Here is a 22,093-nt window from a genome sequence, read left to right on the forward strand (position 1 = left end):
CAAAGAAAATTTATCAATATAAAAACAGTATAAAAATGTTTGAAGCTACTTACAGGTGAGCATTAGGTGGTGTGGCGGATGCGTCCTCTATATTGACGTTCATGTCGGTTCGACTGCGAGTTTCCATTGTGGCAGCGACATTTGGCTTCATTTGGCTTGTGGCAACAGCACCGAACATTATATTACCATTTGTTGTGGGTGAAGCAATGGGGGATGTAGCACTGCTGGACGACAACGTCGCGATGGAAGATAGAGGAGTGTTTGATGGTCCTGGTTGGGGACTTGATAATGCACCTACAAACAAAATTCGAGTTACGTTCTATCAAACATTTCCTTGTGGTATAAATATAATTACAAACTCACCAGAAGGACACTTGGGTGGCGATACTCCAAGAGGAATATCTGGATCAGCTAGTTGACGTACTTGATGTAAAACTCCCTCACGATGAAAATGAACTCGGAATACTTGAGGTAACCTAGTCATTAGAATGTTGGCCATCTGCAGAGCTCCAATGACTATTCTCAAATCTTGTGAAGCCAGCATACCCGCAATGTGAGACGAAACTACTTGATTTTTCAACATTTCCTGTAAAACAGACTTTTGTTATTTGAATTTCCAATCTCAATACTATGGGAAAAAAAATTAATACCTCAATAAAAATACTCACTTTTAGAAGATCACTCGAAGAGTAATACAGCATTCTCAGTAACGCTCGTAAACATTTACATTTAACTGCTGGCCCGGCCGAACTGCTGTAGACTTCATATAACACCGAAAACAATGTTCGTATAAAGCTCACAACCCACTCGTTAATTTTTATCATCTGAGGTACAACGCACGGGCCACTAAAAAAACAACGCACGTGAGTGTGAAAACGCATCTCGTAAAAATCACACAGACGAGTACTTACTTTGATGACGACTGTGCATTATCACCTTCAGTGGGCTGAGTATTTACTCTACGGAATATACTTCTCGCGACTCCTAAATCTTCATTGATTTGTTTCATCACAGTTAAATCTATGGTGTAAGTTCGTCCAAGAGTGGATAGACAGATTTCATCTTCTCCATTTTGAAATGCCATCTAAAGAATGAAAAAAATAAAAAATCAGTTCACTCATCTTGGTTACACTGTAAAAAAGACAAGGAAGATTTATTAGTTGAAAATTAAAGTACCTCAATTATTCTCGAGTCAATGGCGCTAAATGGATGACAGCACTGTCTTTCATCGCGCCACTCCCATTGCACTGTTTCTTGTTGACTGCTCGATCTATCGAGTAAACTATCTACATTGAAGATGCCGTCTGTCGGCAGTGGCGGCATCAGCTCCTCGATCAGACAAGTTATTTCGAAGAGCTCCTGCGGCGAACGCGGTACGAGTTCGACATCCTCTATTTTTACGTCCAGCGAGCCGGTCAGCAGATAACTCAAGGTAAATGCTATGTTCTGCTGGAGCAGCAGTATCGCAAGGTCAGAGCAGCGATTCGATATCACAGACAGCATTCTCAGTACAGTGATGAAGTTGCCAACGCTATTCACCGGTGGCGTGATCATCAGCAGCTGTTGAAGATTTTGCAAGAGCTCGGTATTCACTATTTTGTATAGCATCACCTCGTCTTGCTGGAAACTGTCAATCAGCCGGCTGAACGCTTGGCACACACACTCGACGCTCTTCTTGTCCTGGTTAGTCAATCTGCTGGTGAGAAGTTGCAGACTCTCCGTGACGAGATGGAAATCATCAGGATGCAGGTTCTGACAGCAATTTGCTGTGATCGTTAGGGCTGCGCGCTGTGCGGTAATGTTAAAGAAATCAACGAACTTTAAACACGCCGACACACCACCCTGCACATACAAGAACAATAAAATAGGATTTATTAGCCAGTTTAATGGAAGCATCTCGTGAATGAATCAACAAAAGCCTAAGTTACTTACCGCATGGAGAATAGTTTTGCTGTGTCTACGCGAGAGCATGGCGAGTGCCGTGAGACATTGCTCAGCAACGTCCATGCACTCGATCGACTCGAGCTTTTGTAAAAAGACGGGTACTGCATCGACGACGACGGTCGAAGAGCGCGGCAACGCCTCCATCATGTAGGTCAGTGCTCGGCAAGCATGCGTCATTATCACGAAATTGTGCTCAATACTCAAAAGATTGATGAGCGCAGCAACGACCTGCTTTACCGGGAAACCCGTGAGCGTATCCTCGTTGCCCATCACAAGTATCTCACCCATGCTAATGACAGCTTGGAGCTGTTCGCCTTCATCATCGGCTTGCAGGCCCGTCAAAAGCTGCTGAGCTTTCGCAGCTGAAACTGTAGTGTACAATGCGGCTAAATGTGCTAAATTTTGGGACAAAGCGAAAAAAAAACCAGTTGCCAATGGTTATTCGTGTGCGTGTATAAAAAATTTCGGTGACTATTTTGCGTGATTATTATTAAATATTAAAAAAACACTTGAGAAAAGTAAAAGGTATGAAAAACTTTATTTGATGCCTTTTGACACGAAATAAAGAACGCCTAGGGACAACGAGATCATGTTGGTTTGTGCGTTTTTATGTGTTGTATCGGCTAAAGAGTAAAGTTTTTTTATATGAGAAAGTTTTTTTTTTTTTTTTACTCAAAGCCAATCGAAGGATTGGTTCCCTGGCTTACCTGAGCTAGCTCCCATACTCCCCATACTCCGGTTGAGCAGATGCTGCATTTTGGGCCCGAGTGCACCAAACACGTGTGGAGGCAAACCTCTGGCTTCCAGCAGTGCCTGTAGTTGGCCAACCTCGCCGTCATCGCTCTCACTGTCAGCGGCTGCGGCAGCGGCTGCAGCGGCGGCCGCGGCAGCAGCAGCAGCTGCCGCGGCAGCACCACCGCTTGCCAGTCCAGAGGGACCTCCACTAGCTGCACCAGCGCTCACAGTACCCGTGCCGCTGGCTTGAGAATTAGAATCGTCATCCGGCGCAGGCGGTGCTGGCAGTGGCGTCATAGACGACGCACCTCCTGCTAAGGAGGACGATGAGGAAATCGATGAGGAACTTGGTGGTACTCCACTTCCGGCTCCACCCATGTTGTTGCTACCAATGGCGCCAGTATTGCTCGACAACGGGTCGCTACTTGACATACCGTGGCTGCCACCGCTGGAACCGAGCCCGGCACTGATCGCTCCGCTTCCGGCACTGCTCTCGAGCGTTGACTTCCGAGCCCGTGATGAGGAACGGTGTCTGTAATTCACAGATGTACATGATGATTGGTTACTGTATATTGAGCTTATGTTAAGGTGGTTTTTTTGATATGACAAAATTCACATCGCTTAAATAATTAAAAGTTGCAATGTAAAACAAAGACCGTTCATATCGATATAAAGGTAGTAATGGAAGTTACAATAGAAATACAAAACTTGTTTTCATTGACAATAAACTATCGATTGCGTATGTAGTTTGGTTTGTTAACGACCTTTAACGCTAAAAATAAATGGTATGTGATCTTTGATCTATAAGAGTATAGAAAAAATAAGCCAGTAAGGCACTTTTGATTTTTAAGATGCAGTATTTTTGCAAAAGAGATAAAATACCATACTTATTTCTTAAATAATAAAACATTGAAAATCTTTGGTAAATTCAGTATATTGTTTATTAAATTTCCTTTGCGCATCAATGTCGTTAATACATTAGCATTATTGTTCTTTGACAAGCATAAATTTCCCCTCTTTACATAAGACGATATTATTGTTTGATTGTGGGATTGTGGCATTCAAAATCAAAACAATGAATTAATTATAGCATCTAATTTATTCAGCCTATCCATGATCAATACAATTTAGAGTGACCATAGAAATTGTAATACAAATTCGTTGGGGAAAATACTCAACTAGTATTGATTTATGTGCCAAGAAAACAAAGATTAGTACCAAGAATAAAAAATAAAATAAAGTTGTATTTAAACGTACGTTGATGGCTATTATAATTCAAAACGTCTGAAAATAATTGGACATCTCGGAAATTTCATCGACACGAACGTAACGAGCCGTTTGTCCAAAGTTAAAGCAGGTCGCAGCAACAACATTGAAAGTGCCAACATTTATATAGGTACTGTATAAGTGTCTATAGCGAAGCACATGCGCGCAAGTGTTGCCAATTTGGTTCATCAAACACGCGCGAGGCAACTAACTTTGAACTACCAATGTCATAAAAATACTATACAAAAATTTTTTTGAAACTCTTTTTTATCGAAGCTGATTTTTGCAATTTACAAAACACGCGTGAAAACCTTAATGATTTTAAAAAATAAACGCGTTTGAATGCATTTGAGACATCAGCAGCGGTGATCGTTATTCAATCGAGCGATTCACGTGTCAGGCAGATTAATTATAATTAGAATTCAAAAGTTCAAAGCAAATCGCAAGCGCTACCTTGAAATTATATAATTGTAGTCTTTTTTTTTTTTTTCCTCTCCGTATGTATTGAAATTGGAAAAAAATGAAGTTATGAACGAGATCGAACACAGTACTCACCTGAAAGCAGAGCTGGACGAGCTGTCCTTCTTGTGGTACTTGCCCTGGGATTTTCCGGATGCCTGGCCAAGCTCCTTGACGTGATCGTTACCAAGCTTGACCCGTGAGCGCAGCAGATGTTTGTGCTGGGGCGGCTGTTGATGCGAACTGCTGTGCACCGCGGCTGCAGCGGCCAAGTTGGCTGCTAGCGTCGCGTTGCTACTGAACGTCTGATGGTGATGATGATGCTGCTGCTGCGATACAATTGCCGCTGAGGACGACGTGGAAGAGGAAACCGACGACGATGTGGCAGCAGCGGCCGCGACGACGGCTACGCTGCTGTTGCCAATACTATTACTACTACTCGGGACGGCGTGATGGTGGTGATGATGGTGGTGGTGGTGCTGTGGCTGCGACTGTTGGTGGTGTTGTTGTTGTTGTTGTTGCTGCTGCTGCTGGTGGTGATGATGGCTGGGGTAGCCGCTGCCAGAATTGGCTGCAGCTAGCCCGGCAGCCTCGTGCACCGCCGCAGCCGCGTGCAAGGAGGCCCCGCCGCCACCACCGCTCTCCGCCGAGGAGTTGCTGGCCGTGTTACCCACTCTGATGCTGGCTTTGACACTCAGCGTCTGATGATAACCACCGCTGCCTCCGCCTCCGTTGCCACTGCCACCGACAATGACGACGCTGTTGTTGCTGCTACTGCTGGCACTGTTGCTGCCGAGCGTGGACGAGCTCGAGCTTCCGTTGACGTTACAACTGCTGCCACCCTGAACGCCCTTTGAGCCTGCGAATATAGTGAACGTCCAAACAAGTGATTATTATTGTTGTTTGTCTATTAATTAATTTTTTCTATCGCTCATCTTAATTTTTAGATGAAAAGAATGCTTATCGTTTTATACTTGATTCTAGCCAAGTGCTGAGGGGGGAAAAAGTGTACTTATCTTGTGAATGGTGCAAAAGGAAAGACAGTCGAGAGATGCAGCTATACAGACAGCGCGTTCTATACTAATACATAGATGTTGGGCAATTTGATGGTTCAGTTCGGATCAACAATTAAAAAATGATTTGGGTGAAAGGGTCAATGCGCGCTAAAATATTTTATCTCGGAATTTCAAATTTGAATGCTCCAACGATAAAGCTCCCTTAAATGTAAGGACGGTTAATTGACATGGGAAAAACTCACTATGTCAATAAAATGTACCGATTAACAATTAATAGCTGATTCATTTTTTGCTGTGAATCAATTGGAGTTTCGCAAGACTTTAAAAATTCGATGGTCTGCAAATTTTCAACACATTAATGTAATTAAGATAAAAATTTTAGAGCATACAATGAATGTATTACTCTGACTGTTGCAATTTACAAATCGAATATTCCTTTTATGGGAGTAAATAGTTTTTATATACATTAGGCACTGAGTACTGTATTAAATTAAAACTGTTACGTGAAATAATAATTATTAGTGCCAAAGACAGAATGACTTTTTTAAATATTAATGTTCTGGGAGTTTTAAAGCTTTGTCTTAAACTAAAAACAACATAGTACAGGGTACAAAATATAAATAAATTGAAACAACTTATTCTTAATAATGACAATTCACTGTAATAAAAAAAATTCAGTGGTTTTAAAATAAAAATACAACACTTGGTTACAGAAAATAAAAACATTTTAAGGTAAGGCAAACAATCTTCCACCTTATACTAAATTTGTAAATAATCATTAAATAAACTTGTGGATCATGTACTATTTTTCCCACGTTTTTATACACTCACTTTTTAATGCAAATACTTAAAATTAAACAGATCTGAAAAAAAAAAAAAAATAAAAAAATTATCAACCACGCCAGGCAAAACTGTAACAGTTCAATGTTAACGATGCTAATATTATATGGTAAATTATTTGTGACCAAAAGAAGTAAATCATAATTACAAAAGTTTTCAATCATGCAAAAATTTACACACATGTACGTGTGTTAGATGCTAACGACATATGCAAAATATTTTGAGTCGGGTTAGTCAGTGTTGCATTTTACAATCACTTTTAACGAATTCGTTGTTTACAACTTATTTTATACATGTAATTTAACGTTTTTTTTTTTTTTTTTTGTTAATACATTCAACTGATGTCGATTGTTGCCATTCGCAATTACGGATAAAAGAGAAATTAGACTGCTTATCCAAAGACTTTAGATTAAAGTTTTCAAGTCTTAATTCCGATACTGTCATATAAATTACTAAAAAAATTAATTAATGAACTAAAAATGATGAGCATTGCTTGCTACGTAAATATGCCAATCCACATAGTTTCGGGTAAAAATGTATACAATTTGTTTCTAATTCAATATGAAATACAGTCACAAAAACCAAACTGACGAATTGATATACTTGCGTTAAACCCTTACGACGTAAGAACAATTTTATTCGCATGCATTATGCAACAATACGTAAATCAAACTCTATGTTCAGCAATTCTGATGCCTTCATTTTAAAAAGTATACATATTCTACGATATTGTGCAACATTTGGATGTACAAGGGTAAAAAGAAGTACGCCAAGAAAGATTTTTTTTTCGTTAATTTACAACATACACGACAATCTTACACTTAAAATTTCTTGTTTCTGATTTTAATTTTCTACTTTGATAAAAAACGCAAAAGGATATACAAAAGAATCAAGAGAGCAAGATAAATGCGATTATGAGAATAGTAACGTTTGTTAGCACCGGCTTACCTTCCTGATGATAGGTTTGCGCTGATATCGGAAAAAGCGCTTTGACAGCGGACACGAATCCTTCCAGACATTCGCTCATCTTTGTGCCTAATGTCATACATTACGATTTGACTCTTTGGCGTTTATTCTCAGAAACAACAACATTAACATATAATCCTACCCACTAATATTTTACAAGCTACATACTTCTGTTTAAGTTTATTTCTATTTTCTATACTCTCTGTTCTTTCTAAAAGCGTTTAAACCCTTGCCAATTAATATTATTTCATTGCATTTGTTTAATTTATGCAGTACTACTACAACTTTTTAGTTATCCGAACTTAATAGAAGCCTTATCTTTGAACTCAAGTTTGTAAACATTACCGCGAAGCATTTCAATAACAAATAATGTGTTTTTCAAAATAAATACTCTTGTTTTGACTATAATGTAGTTAGTAGTCCAAAATGTTTTGTTTCATTGGATACTATGAGTATTGAAAAAATAAACTATTTGTGTATATGTATCTTAAGATGATTGACAGTTTGTATGATTTTAATGTTCAAACGAGTGTTTTGTTAGTAACAAGCGTTATAACGCTTTTACCTATAGGTAAAAGTTTTATTTTACAATGCATACAGAAGCTTGATACCAATTTCTTTTGCACCTTGAAATTTTAATTGTTAATAGGAATCATGCTGTTATAAAAAATGCAAGATGTTTGATAAAGTTTTACGAGGGATCCCATCACCATATTTATCATAAACTTACACCGTAGTTGCAATATCTTATAACTTATACGACAAATATAAGCAGTACTTCTTAAAATGTCATAATAAAAGTACTTTTTGCATAAGTTCAACACATTATGAGAAAAGTTAGGTTATGCCTTTTTACATAAATGTTAAAAGACAAAAAATGCTTATGTTACCTTTGAAGCATAATAATACTTTTAATCATAAGTTCTTTGATACCCTGAGTATACCACATACAAGTAGTATGGTTCAATCAGATTTAGATAGTTATAACAGTATTGCAACAACGGTAAACATCACTTGTTTCAGAAAAAATATAGGAAAATGTCAACAAACCTCTATTACTTCTGGATGATAAAGGATGACCCGTGACCACAGTATTTGAATTAGTATTATACAGCAAGTGATGAGCGGGCTTTTTGCTACTACTGCTCCTGTGATTGCTAACTTGCAACGAGATTGACGAAGATGAATCACAGGCACTATTCAGTTCGGGTACTTGATTGTTGATAAGATAGTTATTTTGTCGATTTTGAGGAGTGTGGGATCGAGTGCGCGAGGCCACACAATCAATCGGCGCCAAATTTAATTCGGACGAGTGATTATTGTTTTTCGAGCTGCGTGCTCTTGTGCTGTTACCAGTAGAGCTGTAATTAGTCTGGTGCGTTCTTTGCTGCTGCTGCTGTCTCCAATCTGTATCTGTTGGAAAGATAAGAGATTTCAATGTCAATGTACAGTTGTAATTTGAAATTTAATTTTTAGTTGTACGACTACTGGCAAGTGGCAATCAATTCTTGTAATGAAAAAAAAAAGAAAAGATATTGACACCAAGTAAGACCAGTTTTAAATGAAGCAGAACATGAGCTTCTAGTGTTATTTTATTACTTGAGCAAGTTTCTAATGACAGGAATTTCTTGACGCAAGTTGTCCAAGAAAATAAGATCATTTTGAAAATATAATTACCGAACAAGCATTCTAGACCAGCTCCATTGTTTCTACGCTCATTCCTTAATCTTCCTTCTCCTTTAGTATTTTCAACAGGACGCTGATTTTTATTATTTAGTGCCTGCTGGGTGTGCGGGTCAGCAGCAACTGGTCTGCGTTTTTTCTCTTCAAGAGTAACTTGTACAGTGTTGCTGTTGTGACGTTTTCTACACCCGCTACTTCCACCACTGCTCGAGCTTTTCCCCTTAGACTTAGAGGTGTCTGCTGAAGCCTTCGCTACAGACCCCCCGGACGACAAATGATCTTGTTGATCTGCCATAGATTAAACGACTCATGCCACTATTCTATCTGCAACATAAAAAAGTGACGTATGTTATTAAAATAATTTTTTTTTGTTTTCTTTCAACTACGGTATAGTATAGGATATTTTATTTTTATCCCACAAATATTGTTTGGCTAACATTGTACCCCTGGCATACCATGGAAATATTAATAATGTATTAAAAACAATTTTGGGTGACACTAAAGGAGTTTCCAGTTAGAAATACTAATGTGACGCTTTGAAAAAGTACTATTTTTTATATTTGGACTATTAAAATGAAATTAACCTCACAATTTTTTTTGGTTGTAAAAAAGGAACAAAAAAAAAAAAAAAAAAAAAAACGAAATATTGGTAAGTTTTCCACTAACGGTGAATTGATAAGTCGATAATGATATGCGAAAAAAAAGAAAACAACAATAATACACACACTCTGCGTGAAATGGTGCTCTTGTAATTACGAAATTTCGTAAACAAATGTTACGTTCAAGTATACACTTATAGTTTTCTCATCAATTATATCATAAAATAATGAAAGTATTGTACAAGTACGTAATATAAACTAACCCTACAACAACTCACCACAAAAAAAGCAAACGATCAGTCGTCGGCGGAAGTATAATAATATTAATCCTTCAAGTATTACTTGCGTAAAAAAGAATAAGTAATCGTGCAACCGAGTCTTGTTCTTATTTCAATCGCAGCAGCGATTGGGTAAATTAATATTCCAAACTGGAACGTTCTTGCAAATTTTTGTTACGTGCTAAATAACACAAACATTTAAGTGGGTAGATAAGTATATATGAGATGAGGTCACGAGGTGTGTTCACTGTTCACAAACAAATGATCAATACTATGGTATATATGTAAAATTGCGCGAAAGAAAAAACAACGTGACAAGCAAGAGTCGCAACTTATAACTCACAACCTCTGCCGCGTTAGCTCTTGTACTTACTTAGCTTTGCTTTTATACGACTGCACACACTGCAGTGAGTCAGGCAGTGGATGTGCACACAAATGAATGCGACTCTCATACATGCACATGGACGCTGTCAGTATAGATCCATACTGTATTTGATAAAAAAGTAGGTGTGAAAATGATATGAATTACTGCATAAGCATTTTAAGTAAATGCAGTATCAAAGTAGGTAGGTAAGAAAGTATAACAAAAGTACTACTTGTGTAAAAAAAAAAAAAAAAAAGATTTTTTTTTAAACAGAGCAGTGTTACTTCAACTTATATGTTGAAAAATAATTTTGTACTGAAGTGGGACCAACCTCAAGAAAATAATTATCATTACATGGGTACTGAGATATTTTATGAAATTTCCATACATGTTGTTTTACGTATGACGAATAAAATATGCAAGAAAAATTCTATTGTTATGGGGTCCAAGTGAAGGATTACTTGGACAAGGGTTAAAGTGACGTGGATTGTTGGGCTTCTGAGAATTTCGTAACACTTGAAATTTGGTTTGGATGAGCCTGGAATCGAAAAGTTTTTCGAGCTCGCGTCTTGTAAGACAAAAAATTTGAGTTTTAGATGAAGATCTATGGTGTTGCATTTGAGGTGAGAAAAATAAAAAAAATGAATGAAATATCTTCTGGAAAATATCGAAGAAAACGATTGTTAATTTGAAAATTGTTTTTCTGTGCCCATTCAAGTAAGTATATTTATTTAGCTGATAATGACATTTGCGGGGACATGTTTAACTTTCTCTTAAAACAAACGATTTATTTTTCATTACGAATAGTACAACTTACGCGTCCGAAAGATGCAACAAATTTTCTCGCCTAGGGGAAAAAAAGGACAAATTAAGGGGCGCAAACTCTTTGCGCCAGTGGTAAGAAAACTGCTTCAATTACCATTACTTCTACTATCGTTTAATATTGCGAATAATAAAATTTTTTTACCGAGAAATTTTCATTGCTAGTAAGTCGTGTTCCTACAAAATGACAATACAAAACAAGCGTGCATATTTTTGCTTTTTTTTAAATATTTGGCATTATAATTAAATGCTGATTAACCAAACGAGCAAGTATTCGAAAAGTTGAATTGAAATAGCACTGTAATGTAACAGGGTGATTTTTATTCATGAAAGATTATGTTTTAATTAAAAACTCATCGAAATTAGCGTTTATTACGTAATTACTTAATTAATACTTAAATCATCCATATAATAAGCAAAAAAAAAGAAAAAAGTAATAAAAATAAAATTAACTAGTTCTCAGAATTCTAACGTAAAAAATATCAATGATTTGGTTTTTCATACTCTTGACAAAGTTTTTTTGTTTTTTTTTCTTATTCGTAAGAAAATAAAATGAAGATTGTCGCTTTCTTTCCATAGCTGACTTATCAGTGCAAGATACCCACTTAATCTTGGATCGTGAAAACTTGATAGCACAAATTAATTAGAAAATTAAAAAGTACAAACAATATCAATTACATTTGTACACCATACAATAATACCCATTAAAATTAAATAACTTTTTCCTACATATGGTGTTTTTAATATCCTACCAATGAAAAAATAATGTTTGCCACGTAAGCGCCACTCAACCAAAGTTACAGAACAGATATGTAGCAAAATCAATCGTAGGATATAAATTATATTCATCGATTAATCTACCCTTGACTTTATAATGATTACTTTTCTAAAACATTGGTATGTACTGAAATCACCAAAATGTTATCATAGTATGATTATTATAACTAAATTATGTACTGTAACTTTATAAGTAGACAAAACAATTGATTAATTGAGAAAAACTCCTTGCACGGTTTGTATTGTTAAAGTATGGGTAAACAGGTCGTTGCGTATTACGGTTGATCTACTTAGTTGTCGTGAAACTCAAATGAAGAGTCTTTATTTTTGGATTCAGTTATGTCTAGTTCATCGGTATTCAGTCAAAAAGTTGCATTAAATATTTCGCCTTTAAATGTCAGAGTACAACACTCGCAATAACTGATGCAAATACAACCCTTATGACAGTATTGTGCGGTTTACAATAATACATACAAGACCACAATAATACTAGCATCGGCAACAAAACTTATCACTATAGCACATGTAACGGATTAAAAAATGTTAAGAATCGATACTAGAAATTTTTCAGCCAATTATTGATTTAAAATAAAAGTGACTATACTATTTAATGATCTCATTTCTTTAAATAAATATTTTAAACTTAAGGTGGTTCTTCACCTAACCCATTTACTTAAACTTACAGGGAAATTTGGAGGGATTGTTTTTAAAGTTATAAGGCATCTTCTTTTAAAATTTCAAGTCCCTTTATCAGGCAAATTTTTGAAAACAAGTCAGTCAAAAAATGCACTTTTAACATGTATTCTTATGTAGGTTACTTTTCCATACTACGATATCATGTAATATCTCGTAAAGTAGACTTAAGATCGTAATAGAAAAAGTTTGTAGTGAAAGAAGAACTTTTCAGCTTTGTAATAATATAACAAAAGTATGGGCTAATCAGGGAAATAGTATACGATATTTAATCGTAAACGTAATCAGTTATCGATCATGCAGAAATCGGCGGCAACGTCTGCTTGAGTAGGAGCGTACATGCCATTTTCAGAACCTTGCTTCAAAAAAAAATTTTTTCATAACTCTTACTCTGACTTTATTAGCACGTTTATTTGTATGTAAATGCAATGATATTATAGTCAAGTGCCAGTACAACATATATTATGTTGCAAATAATACGCTAATCGAAAATTAGAAAACCACAGGGTCCCGTGTCGCTTTGATACGGCATCATCGTGAAGAACCACCTTAATCCTGATGAAAATCTTCAATTCAAGTGTACTTATTTTATTTTTATACTTTATACTGAGTGTACTTATTTTATTTTAATTTATTCAATCAAAAAAATTTACTTTCAGAAGAAAATTAAATACGATGATTAGAAACCAATGAATTTTCCATGATATTTGCGACGGATTCATCAGCTTTCTTAGTACTTAAGGTAGGTTCTTCAATTTGGAATGAAGACTACCAGGTGACTCGAGTCAAGTTTTTCAAGTATCATCAAGTATGATTTGATTATTGTTGATTATCAACTATGCGAAACCCTCGTAACTTCCAAATTTTTTTCCCCATTTCCGGAAGTACTACTGGTGGATAAAAACCCCATATCAATGATCGCTTTTCTGTGCAGTTTTGGTGCTGGCTAAGCTGTTCGTAAATCAAAGCTTCAAAATTCACCCAGCTATACATTAAGGGACGCGTATATGAGTTTTATGTTATTATTTTTTAAATTTTCTGTTGTGTGCAACAATCAACGGATGAATTAGGTATCGTACGTAGTAATACATGCATGCTTTGTAAATAAGGTATATGGATACGCAAATCTAACGATATCACTCAACTGCGCGACGCAGCTTATTGATATTGGCTCGACGGGTCATTGAAAATAGTGCACCTGTTATCGACTTTATTGTTAATGGATACACAAGAAAAGGAAAACTTGAGGGAAAAAAAAAAAGAAATGGTCGCGTTATTCACGAGTATTTTAATGTTATTGTCGCATTTTTTTATCATCTGCGTGATAAACGTGGTAAATTCGTAAAGGATAGCAAACTATAGCTTTTCTTCAGAAAATCGTTAGGGAATCGCACGAAGATTGACGTCATTACGCATTACATATGTAAAACATTTTCAGTAAATTACACGATCGTATGAATTTATAGAAAAAAAAAAAAAAAAAAAAATTGTATAAAATATTCCACCAGTATTGTTTTTTACGCGATTACAGCTCAGACCCTCGATTATAGGGTTCACGCGTACATGGCTGGATCCACATAAATACCAAGCACAACATCACACTTAATACTAAAAACACTGGGGAAAAAAAAAAAAAAAAAAAAAAAAATTACCACGCAAAAGACAACGGTTTGGCTCTCTGTGCGAGTTTATACTATAGGTAAGTGTAGTAGTGTTTGTTCGCAAAATGAATCGTGTCGATAACAAAGGTTCGGCCGTCGTCGTCTTTGGTCTCTGCGCGTTGGCGGTACCTATGTATATACATCACTTATTGCGTACACACGATGCCTCCTCTCGTTCGCTCGTACACTTGCAAGTATATACGTGTATACGTATACAGTCGATAGGAGGAGGAGGAAGAGGAAAACCCGGAGTCTGAACGACCACCGATTTTTCCCAAGGAAATCAAGTTTCGTTAATTAGCCCGAGAGCTTGTGCCTCTCTGTTCGTACGTTGTTGTTGTTGTTGTTGTGCTAAGGGGGAGCCGGGGAAAGGAGGGCAGGGCTTTTTAAATTTCTCCCGGCCCCGAAGATCGTGGATCGGGAGGCAAAGCGAGTCTCTGGCAAATGTAACACATCACCAGCACCGCGTGTGTTTGCCTCCCTCACCATCCATGGATTGGCGTACCTATAATGATATTCTTTTTCTCGATTTTTTTTTAAAGCTTCACGCGTACACGTGTATGGGTGACACAGCCGTTTTTTTGTTTATACACGGTATTATTTACACCCCAGAAGAAAGTCCGAGATGAAACAAACCGAGAGAGAGAGAGAGAGATGATAATAACAATACGGAGAGAAAAAGTGCTGTCTGGCGCAGCAACCAAAGAAGCAAGCCACTGCAATCAACCAACCGAGCAACCAGCCGAGCGCTCGTTCGTTCGCTGCTGTTATACACACATAGCCAGAGCCTGCTTAGCAATGGAGGCCGCGGGTTCAGTCTTTTTCTCTCTCTCGCTCATGAACACACACTCCTCCGCTCTTTCCCTTTGGCTCTCGCGTTTTCCCCCTTCTCGCTTCGTATATATATGTGCACGGGCGCACTAGCGCACAGTTAACAGCGTGTACATGGCCATCGCAGCCCATGCTCGACGTCGTCCCCTCGGTGCTGAAACATCACCAGCTTTGTCTCGCCTCTTTGTGCTCTCCGTGTCGATCCTCGCGAAGAATGACATGTAACCGCATCAACAAGCCGATGCCGATGATGATGTGCCTTCTATTACTTACGCGGTTACGCTCTAAAACGCACGCCCAGCTTTTTGACAGCCAAACTGTTTTCTCTCCCTCTTTTGGTGACCTTGGATTTTAAATTTACAATTTTTTTTTTTCCCCTGTCATCGTATACAGCTAAAAAAAAAGCTCTGCACCCGGAGAGCTTTTCCCAGTGTGTGCGGGCTGCAGCAACCGATGCAAGGTGAAATCGTGCACGAACGAGAGGCCGGACCCATAAGAGGGAAAGGAAAGAAGAAAAAAAAGAAAAGGGGAAATTATTAAGCCACTCTCCGCTCTAGTGTGTGTGTGTGTGTGTATCGCCGTCGCGAGGAGGGGGTTCCTTCGCGGGTTTCTTTATGTAGCACAGGGACGCACACGCACATACAAGCGACGTATACCAATATACATAATATATGTACTACACGAGACTGTATGTATAGGTATGGATTTTCGGAGCACCGCGACGAGGTAGAGCAATATATATATATAGCGGGTGGGGGGAGGGAAAAAGATGAGAAAAGCAAGCACAAGAGTTATTACCTATACTCATGGTTTATAAAATATGTATGTGTCCTGTATACTTGTTCTTGGTTACCTGAATGACGATAAACGCTCTCGCAGTCGACAACAGGAGTAAGATCAACAGCATTTGCTGGTAGCGATAGCTGGAGTCCGAACATTATTGTCGAGCTTATTGGAGCAGCAGCAGCAGCAGCAGCAGCAACAGTATATTATATATATATAAACACTTGGTCGCGTAGGGATACTGCACCTACGACGAGTGTCAAGAAGACTTGAGTTTTTGTCTTGCCGTTGCGTTGGATGGCTTATCGAGTAACAGAACGACACCACGTAACGCGACCAAGACCAAGAGGAGGTTGTCGCCCCCTGCTGTTGTTGATAATACACGTCGACAAAGACGACGGAGAGGAGCACATAACACCAATAGTATAACTGTTTTTGCTGCTAGTGTCGGTTTAATCGAGCCATGCAGTCGATGCTGCTTTTCCGCACTGATAACGGAGTCGTCGATAATATATATATATATATATATATATATATGTATATATGGCTATATTTTTCAACTCTTTCGGAGCCCGGACGAAGCTTGTCCACTTTTTTCACTCTCTCTCTCTCTCTCTCTCTGGTGTACAGGTGCCTCGGACGGAGAAGCAACAAAAAATAAAAAAATAAAATAGCCAGACGAACCAACAAAAACGAGCAGTCCCTGCTGGTCGAGGGAGACGGTGGTGAACGGGCAACGCGCAGTGGAGCCTCCACTACGCTACTACTCTCACATACGGAGCTCTCTATCGCTCTCGGCTCTCCGCGACTCCGATGCGCCTCTCTTTCTCCTTTGCTCTCCGCCAAGTGTGTTTGTTCCACATGAATATTGTATATATGTGCGCGGCGTGCGCTTGTGCGCGACCGAGAGAGCACAGTTATACAGCGGAGGAGGAGGAGGAAAGGCGCAAGCGCGAGTCCCTGCCAGGAACGTACATATACATGGGCATAGCCACACGCGCAGCTCTTTTTCCCCGGCGACGACGTCCACCCGGAGGTGTCGGGAAATCCTGGGTGGGGGGGGGAGGTCGTCGTCGGGTCGTCCAGTCATATACGTGTGTGTGGCTGCGGCGCGTGTGCGCACACGTGAGAGCAGAGGAGGAGGGCCGACCAGTCCACCACCCCACTCCGAGCTATACCTGCCTCTTCTCCTCGACGCTCATATAATATCGAGTTGTAGCTCGAGTGGTATATAGTGCTGGTGATGCTGATCTGGTGTGTGTGTGAGAGAGAGAGGCTCTCTGGCTGGGCACAGGTTATACGCTCGCCTGAACTTGCGCAATTTCGAGACTCACACCCACGTACATCGAGACGGTACGGCGGAGAAGAAAGAGTGGGGTATTTTGGAAAAACGCGACCCATTCGATCTTAATTGTATGGACTTTTAAAACGATGATAATTTACATTGGTTTGAGCTCTTTTTTTTTAATTTTGTATTTGACGTTTGCTTCGAATGTTTTTTTCAGTTAAACGACAACAGAGGAGGCACTTTAATTTAATGAAAAATAATTAAGATAAGAGTTGGCACCTGGTGCGCATGATCCAACGATAAGGGGTCCCCGTGTGCTTGTTCTGGCGACACGCGTCACCAGGTACGAAAACTGCTGTTTCCGTATATTACGTTATTTTATAATTTACAGAGCTAAATAATGTATTTTTATTTTATTTTTCATTAGCTCGGGGCAATTCGAAACTACTGGGTTTTATCGACAAAAATAAAAATGCATTTGACAGCTCGAGTTATCAACTTTGGAGCACCGTAAATTTTTTTTTTTTCCATCTCAAAATTTACTCAAGTAATACCTATTTGAATTAAAATGGGATAGGTGATGGGGCACCGTCAGCCGCTGAGACAATGGCTGGGCGGATCATCAGCTGATCGTTTCTTATATCATGCATGCAAACAGTATAAAACACTAAAAATGCAGTATACCTAATAGTGCTCGTTTTCGTTACTTTTAGTTAGTTGAAAAAATTTGTTTTCAAGTTCCCAGGCTAATGTAGAAGCGGTACACAATTTTTTATACCGTCCCAGGAACATAAAGCTCCCGCTGACGTCAAGAAAGTAAAAGAAAAAATTTCGAATTGGTCAGTCAACATTCTTTGGTTATTGTTTGTCAATCCCAAACGTTTTCATAGCAACACGTATGACTAACGAAATTCGTTCAACACGTTCTAGAGCACACAGTGGATGTAAATGCACTAGTCCTCTAAAGCAAGTAACTGATACCTATTAAAATTAATAAATTATGGAATCTGAAAACTCTTAACCACGATAATATATTCGATGTTTCTATTTTGTAGGAAATTGAAGAGAGAAAAAATTTATTTTTTTATATAAAAAAACAAACACACGAGGCGTAAAAATTGTTAATTCTTGTTAATTGATGGATTTAAGCACTTGGTGATCGTGGTGTTCCAATGGGGTGTCCCAAACTCTAAGGCGATTCAGCACCATCAGTAGCTCTCAACCTACTCTGTCAAGTAGGTAATCATTGATAATAGAGCATGAACATTTTCTCACTCAATCACGTATGAAAAATAAAATTCAGTCTCTCGATATTCCCAAACTTGCAGTTTCATTACCAAAGTAAACTTATAAAAACCAGTAACATTAATCGTACTTTTGTAATTGGAATTACTCCCACACTTAAACACAAATAAACGCATTCATTAAGTATGCATAAATTAACGAATTAAATTTTTCAACCAAAGGATATGTGTGACAGTTTTCGTATCCATAGGTATAATATGTGACAGTTAAAGCTCGTCTAGTATTATATATACGTGTGTATACGAACGCTTACATATTATGTGGCACATATGCTCACCCTGTGACGCTCGTGGGCATCAAACTGAAACGGAAAAGAGAGAAAAAGAACTCGAGGCACTCTATAAGAGCATCCACAGACCAAATTCGTCCGCAGCAGGCAAGAGAGAGAAAGATACCCATCAGTGGGAAGGTCCGAGAGAAAAAGAAATGCCGAAAGGAGAGAAAGTTCGAAGGGGGTTGGTTGGCTTTGTGTGTGTGCGTGGGGGCCCAGGGACTGCTGGACCTTATTTCTGAAAAGGCAAATCAGCAGCCCCGAGTATGTTAACCCCTGGGCTCTCTTGGTCGCCGCTGACTGCTGTACACGTATGTATATGCACGCAACGTGTGAGAGGGGAATCGATGGCTGTCTGGCTGTAACATTATCATCGGCACATGTTGAAATCTTCATAAAATTGGGGGCCAAAAGGGGAGGGGTGGGGGGGCTTGGATTTTCAAAATATTTTTGAGTGACGCACTTTCAAGACCAACTCTCCGCGTCTCTGTTGTTCCATAAGTGCTGCTCGTGGAAAATCCAATGGGACATTATTGACATCATACTTTGGAAACGTCCCCAAACTTTTCGACTTTATCGATATTTTCAACTCCCCTTGCTATTCCCATAAAATAAATATTTTAATTTTATTCAAAGCTCAATCGCGTATTCAAACGAAATGGAATCATATAATTTTAAGTGAAAAAGCTTAGGTTTGGCTCGTTCCTTGATAATTCTCGTGAATCCAATCGAGACAGCGATTATATACGTACGGACAAACGTTGTTTCTTTCCAACATTCGTTTCTTGATTTTTTTTACAGATTTTAACGTATACATGTAGCAAGGCTGGCAGAGATATATATATATACACACACAAACACACGCGGGGAATCAGGTTCCTCTCCTCTTGTCTGCCTCTATATATTGTATACTGTATATCGTCGGGTTCAGCTAGGTATGAAATTATTGTATATGTATAGAAGAGAAAAAGAGCGCGTGTGTGCGTGCATGTGTATATTTACCCTACCTCCGCTCTTTATACGCACGTGCAGGGGAGCACGAGAGTGGCAAGGGAGGGGATCAGACCAGACAGTATGTCCGGGGACTGGCCCTCACCCCCTCAGCCCTGGTACATACACATATACTTATATGACTTGTATATAGGTATACATATTGTATTTTATATATACGCTACTGCGCACTCGCGAGGTAAGGGGTGGCGATGGTGGGATAGGTTTTTTTAAACCGCCCGCCTTTTTAAATGCCATCGCCAACATCTGATGGGCTCACTACATGTGTGCAAGACCCCCTCCCACTTGTGCACCTGGTGTGTACGGGTTGCGGGTGCTTTAAAATTGTTTTTTTTTTTTTTTTTTTTTTTTTTCTCTCTTTCGCTCGTCCGCTCGGCGCTTTCATTTTTGTACCTCGTATATACTTTTCGCTTTTCCGCTTCGATTTTTCACTTTCTTTTTCACTACGCCCTCGTACGCTCGTTGTACTCGAAAATGTGAAAAAAAAAAAAAAAAAAAACCCCTTGACACGTATCATCACGTTGGACACAAGTTCTGTCGTCATTTTTACATGATTTTTTTTCTTCTTCCGCTCGTTTCAAACCTACAAACTATTACACCCAAGTACACATTATTGCTTAACATCTCTCAATTGAAACTACACGAAGACAATGTGTGTGTGTATGTGTGTGTGTACAACAGTACGCGAGCGCACAATCACGTATAGTCTCACGGCCGCGTGAACGCTAGAATAATTTTACACGAGAATAATAATAATAATTGTACTGCAGCACAATAGCAAGACTACGAAGACGGTGAGCACGGAAAATCATCTCGACTCAACCTGTAAAGGAATATGTCGTTTTTGGTGGTATAGCATAACGCGAAAAAAAAAAAAAAAAAGAAAAGAACAAGCGAGTTTCCAGAGTGTTAACAGGTACTTTTCCCCATAGAACGTAAATAGACGGGAGAGGGCTGGTGGTGATGTGGAGCAACGGTACGAAACAAGAGACAAGGGAAAATACCTACGTGAATGCATTATACAAACGAAATCGAGGAAACAAAGGAACATGCGACGATGTTGGTTGGTTGGGGGTAGGATCTCTCTCGAATAATCGCACGCACATCGTGTGTAGTTTACCATAATCTGCGGAGGGTAAACAACAATAGTACCCAAGTTACGTACAAAACGAAAAAAAAAAAAAAAAAAATTTCAGAGAAACGAGATGCAAGAGTACAGATAAGAAATTATGATATTACTGTGAATTCATGGTTCTTCAACTCCTTTCTGAGTGCCCGTGCATCCTATCTCTCGGCATCTGTACCCCGTCGTCGTCGTCGTCGTCGTCGTGCATGTATCTCTCCTACACCATGAGTTCTCGTCGCGCAGGTTCCAACTCCAACGACGACGAGGAAAGACAGCGAGCTTTTTTTTTTTTTATTCTTCCCTTCCTCTCCTTCGAACGGTGTTTACGTGCACGGTGGTAGTGGTGGCGTATACCCACACGCGATATCCTGCACACTCTTCTGTTCTCTTCTCCTTTTTAGTTCTTTCTTACATACTCTTCGCCGTCCTCCCCGTTTTTTTTTTAAAATCTTTTTTCGAGAGAGAACCTCTCACACGACGACGACGACGGCACAGCAGCTACAGCCTACGGGCTCCTCCTCTCGTGCAATAATCTCGAGCCCCATCCTCCCCTGGCCCACCTCTTTGGACGCGTCGTGTCTCTCGCGAGTTATGCTTTACACTTTTCCCGTGGACTGGCTTCTACTCTTCTCGACTCCGACGCGTCCTATACTCTTTCTCTCTGCTGGTGCTTTCGATGATCGCAGGCACAAAATTAAAAAAAAATAAAATAAAAAAATATTGCAAACTCACTGATTACAATTGTACTTTCGTTGGTTTCAACTATATCAGAACTGCCGAAAATTGCGACTGGAGTTTAATTTACAAACACACACAGGTCGAAAGATGATGGGGTAGATCGACAGGTAGGAGGCCGTTGAGATAAGTATTGTCCCCGTGCTATAAAAGTGTTGATATCAGCAAACACACGGCATGCAAGTACTGTCAAGGTACGACGCACACTGCACAGGTTATCATTTACTTTTGTGTATTATCGTACATACTGTTGTGGGCTCTCTTTCTCTCTGACAGCTGAAACCGCGAGGCTTTGCCTGGCGATACGAGACTGAAGCTCGGAATGGAGCAGCCAGCCAGTCGGAGTGTATATACGGCAGGGACGGCCAAACAGGTGGAGATTACGTGGGGTATTTCATGACTTTTAAATTGGAGATATCACTGTTCTCGCAAAGTTTGGAGGAACGGTCGAGTATACACAGTATATCGTTAGAAAGAAGAAAACAAAGCCAGGTATGTAGAATAAATCCTTGGAGGTACAAAGTGAGCATTATCTCTATACCGCTGTTCTAAACTTTAGGCCATTAGGTACTCAGTTACTTTTCTATACATGTAGCCAATGTGTAAAACAAAAGAATTTCAAATTTTTTTTTTTTACGCC

General features: G+C 39.0%; 1 protein-coding gene across 7 annotated transcripts in view; it reads right to left on the reverse strand.

Moving 5' to 3' along the window:
• The window catches only part of ctrip (E3 ubiquitin-protein ligase ctrip), a 36,901-nt gene that overhangs the window by 6,177 nt on the left and 8,631 nt on the right, over positions 1-22,093 (reverse strand). Inside the window, exons 1-12 of one of the 7 annotated variants that reach the window (XM_089593090.1) lie at positions 20,832-21,081; positions 8,904-9,233; positions 8,277-8,639; positions 7,209-7,295; positions 4,501-5,263; positions 2,652-3,211; positions 1,933-2,312; positions 1,177-1,842; positions 912-1,084; positions 669-846; positions 364-586; positions 54-294 (exon numbers count right to left, since the gene is read on the reverse strand). In XM_089593090.1, coding sequence (XP_089449216.1) covers positions 54-294; positions 364-586; positions 669-846; positions 912-1,084; positions 1,177-1,842; positions 1,933-2,312; positions 2,652-3,211; positions 4,501-5,263; positions 7,209-7,295; positions 8,277-8,639; positions 8,904-9,204 — 3,935 coding nt within the window. In that variant the 5' untranslated portion in view covers positions 9,205-9,233; positions 20,832-21,081. Of the gene's footprint in view, positions 1-53; positions 295-363; positions 587-668; positions 847-911; positions 1,085-1,176; positions 1,843-1,932; positions 2,340-2,651; positions 3,212-4,500; positions 5,264-7,208; positions 7,296-8,276; positions 8,640-8,903; positions 9,234-9,786; positions 9,863-15,787; positions 16,235-20,831; positions 21,082-22,093 lie in introns of those variants that run through there. The other 6 variants (XM_014359609.3, XM_089593089.1, XM_014359617.3 and 3 more) reach the window with 6 other exon arrangements.

Source organism: Copidosoma floridanum, unplaced genomic scaffold, assembly GCF_036245765.1.
Source record: "Copidosoma floridanum isolate Cflo_tuat_1 unplaced genomic scaffold, Cflo_Japanese_pri ptg000019l, whole genome shotgun sequence".
In the NCBI taxonomy this organism is placed as follows: domain Eukaryota; kingdom Metazoa; phylum Arthropoda; class Insecta; order Hymenoptera; family Encyrtidae; genus Copidosoma; species Copidosoma floridanum.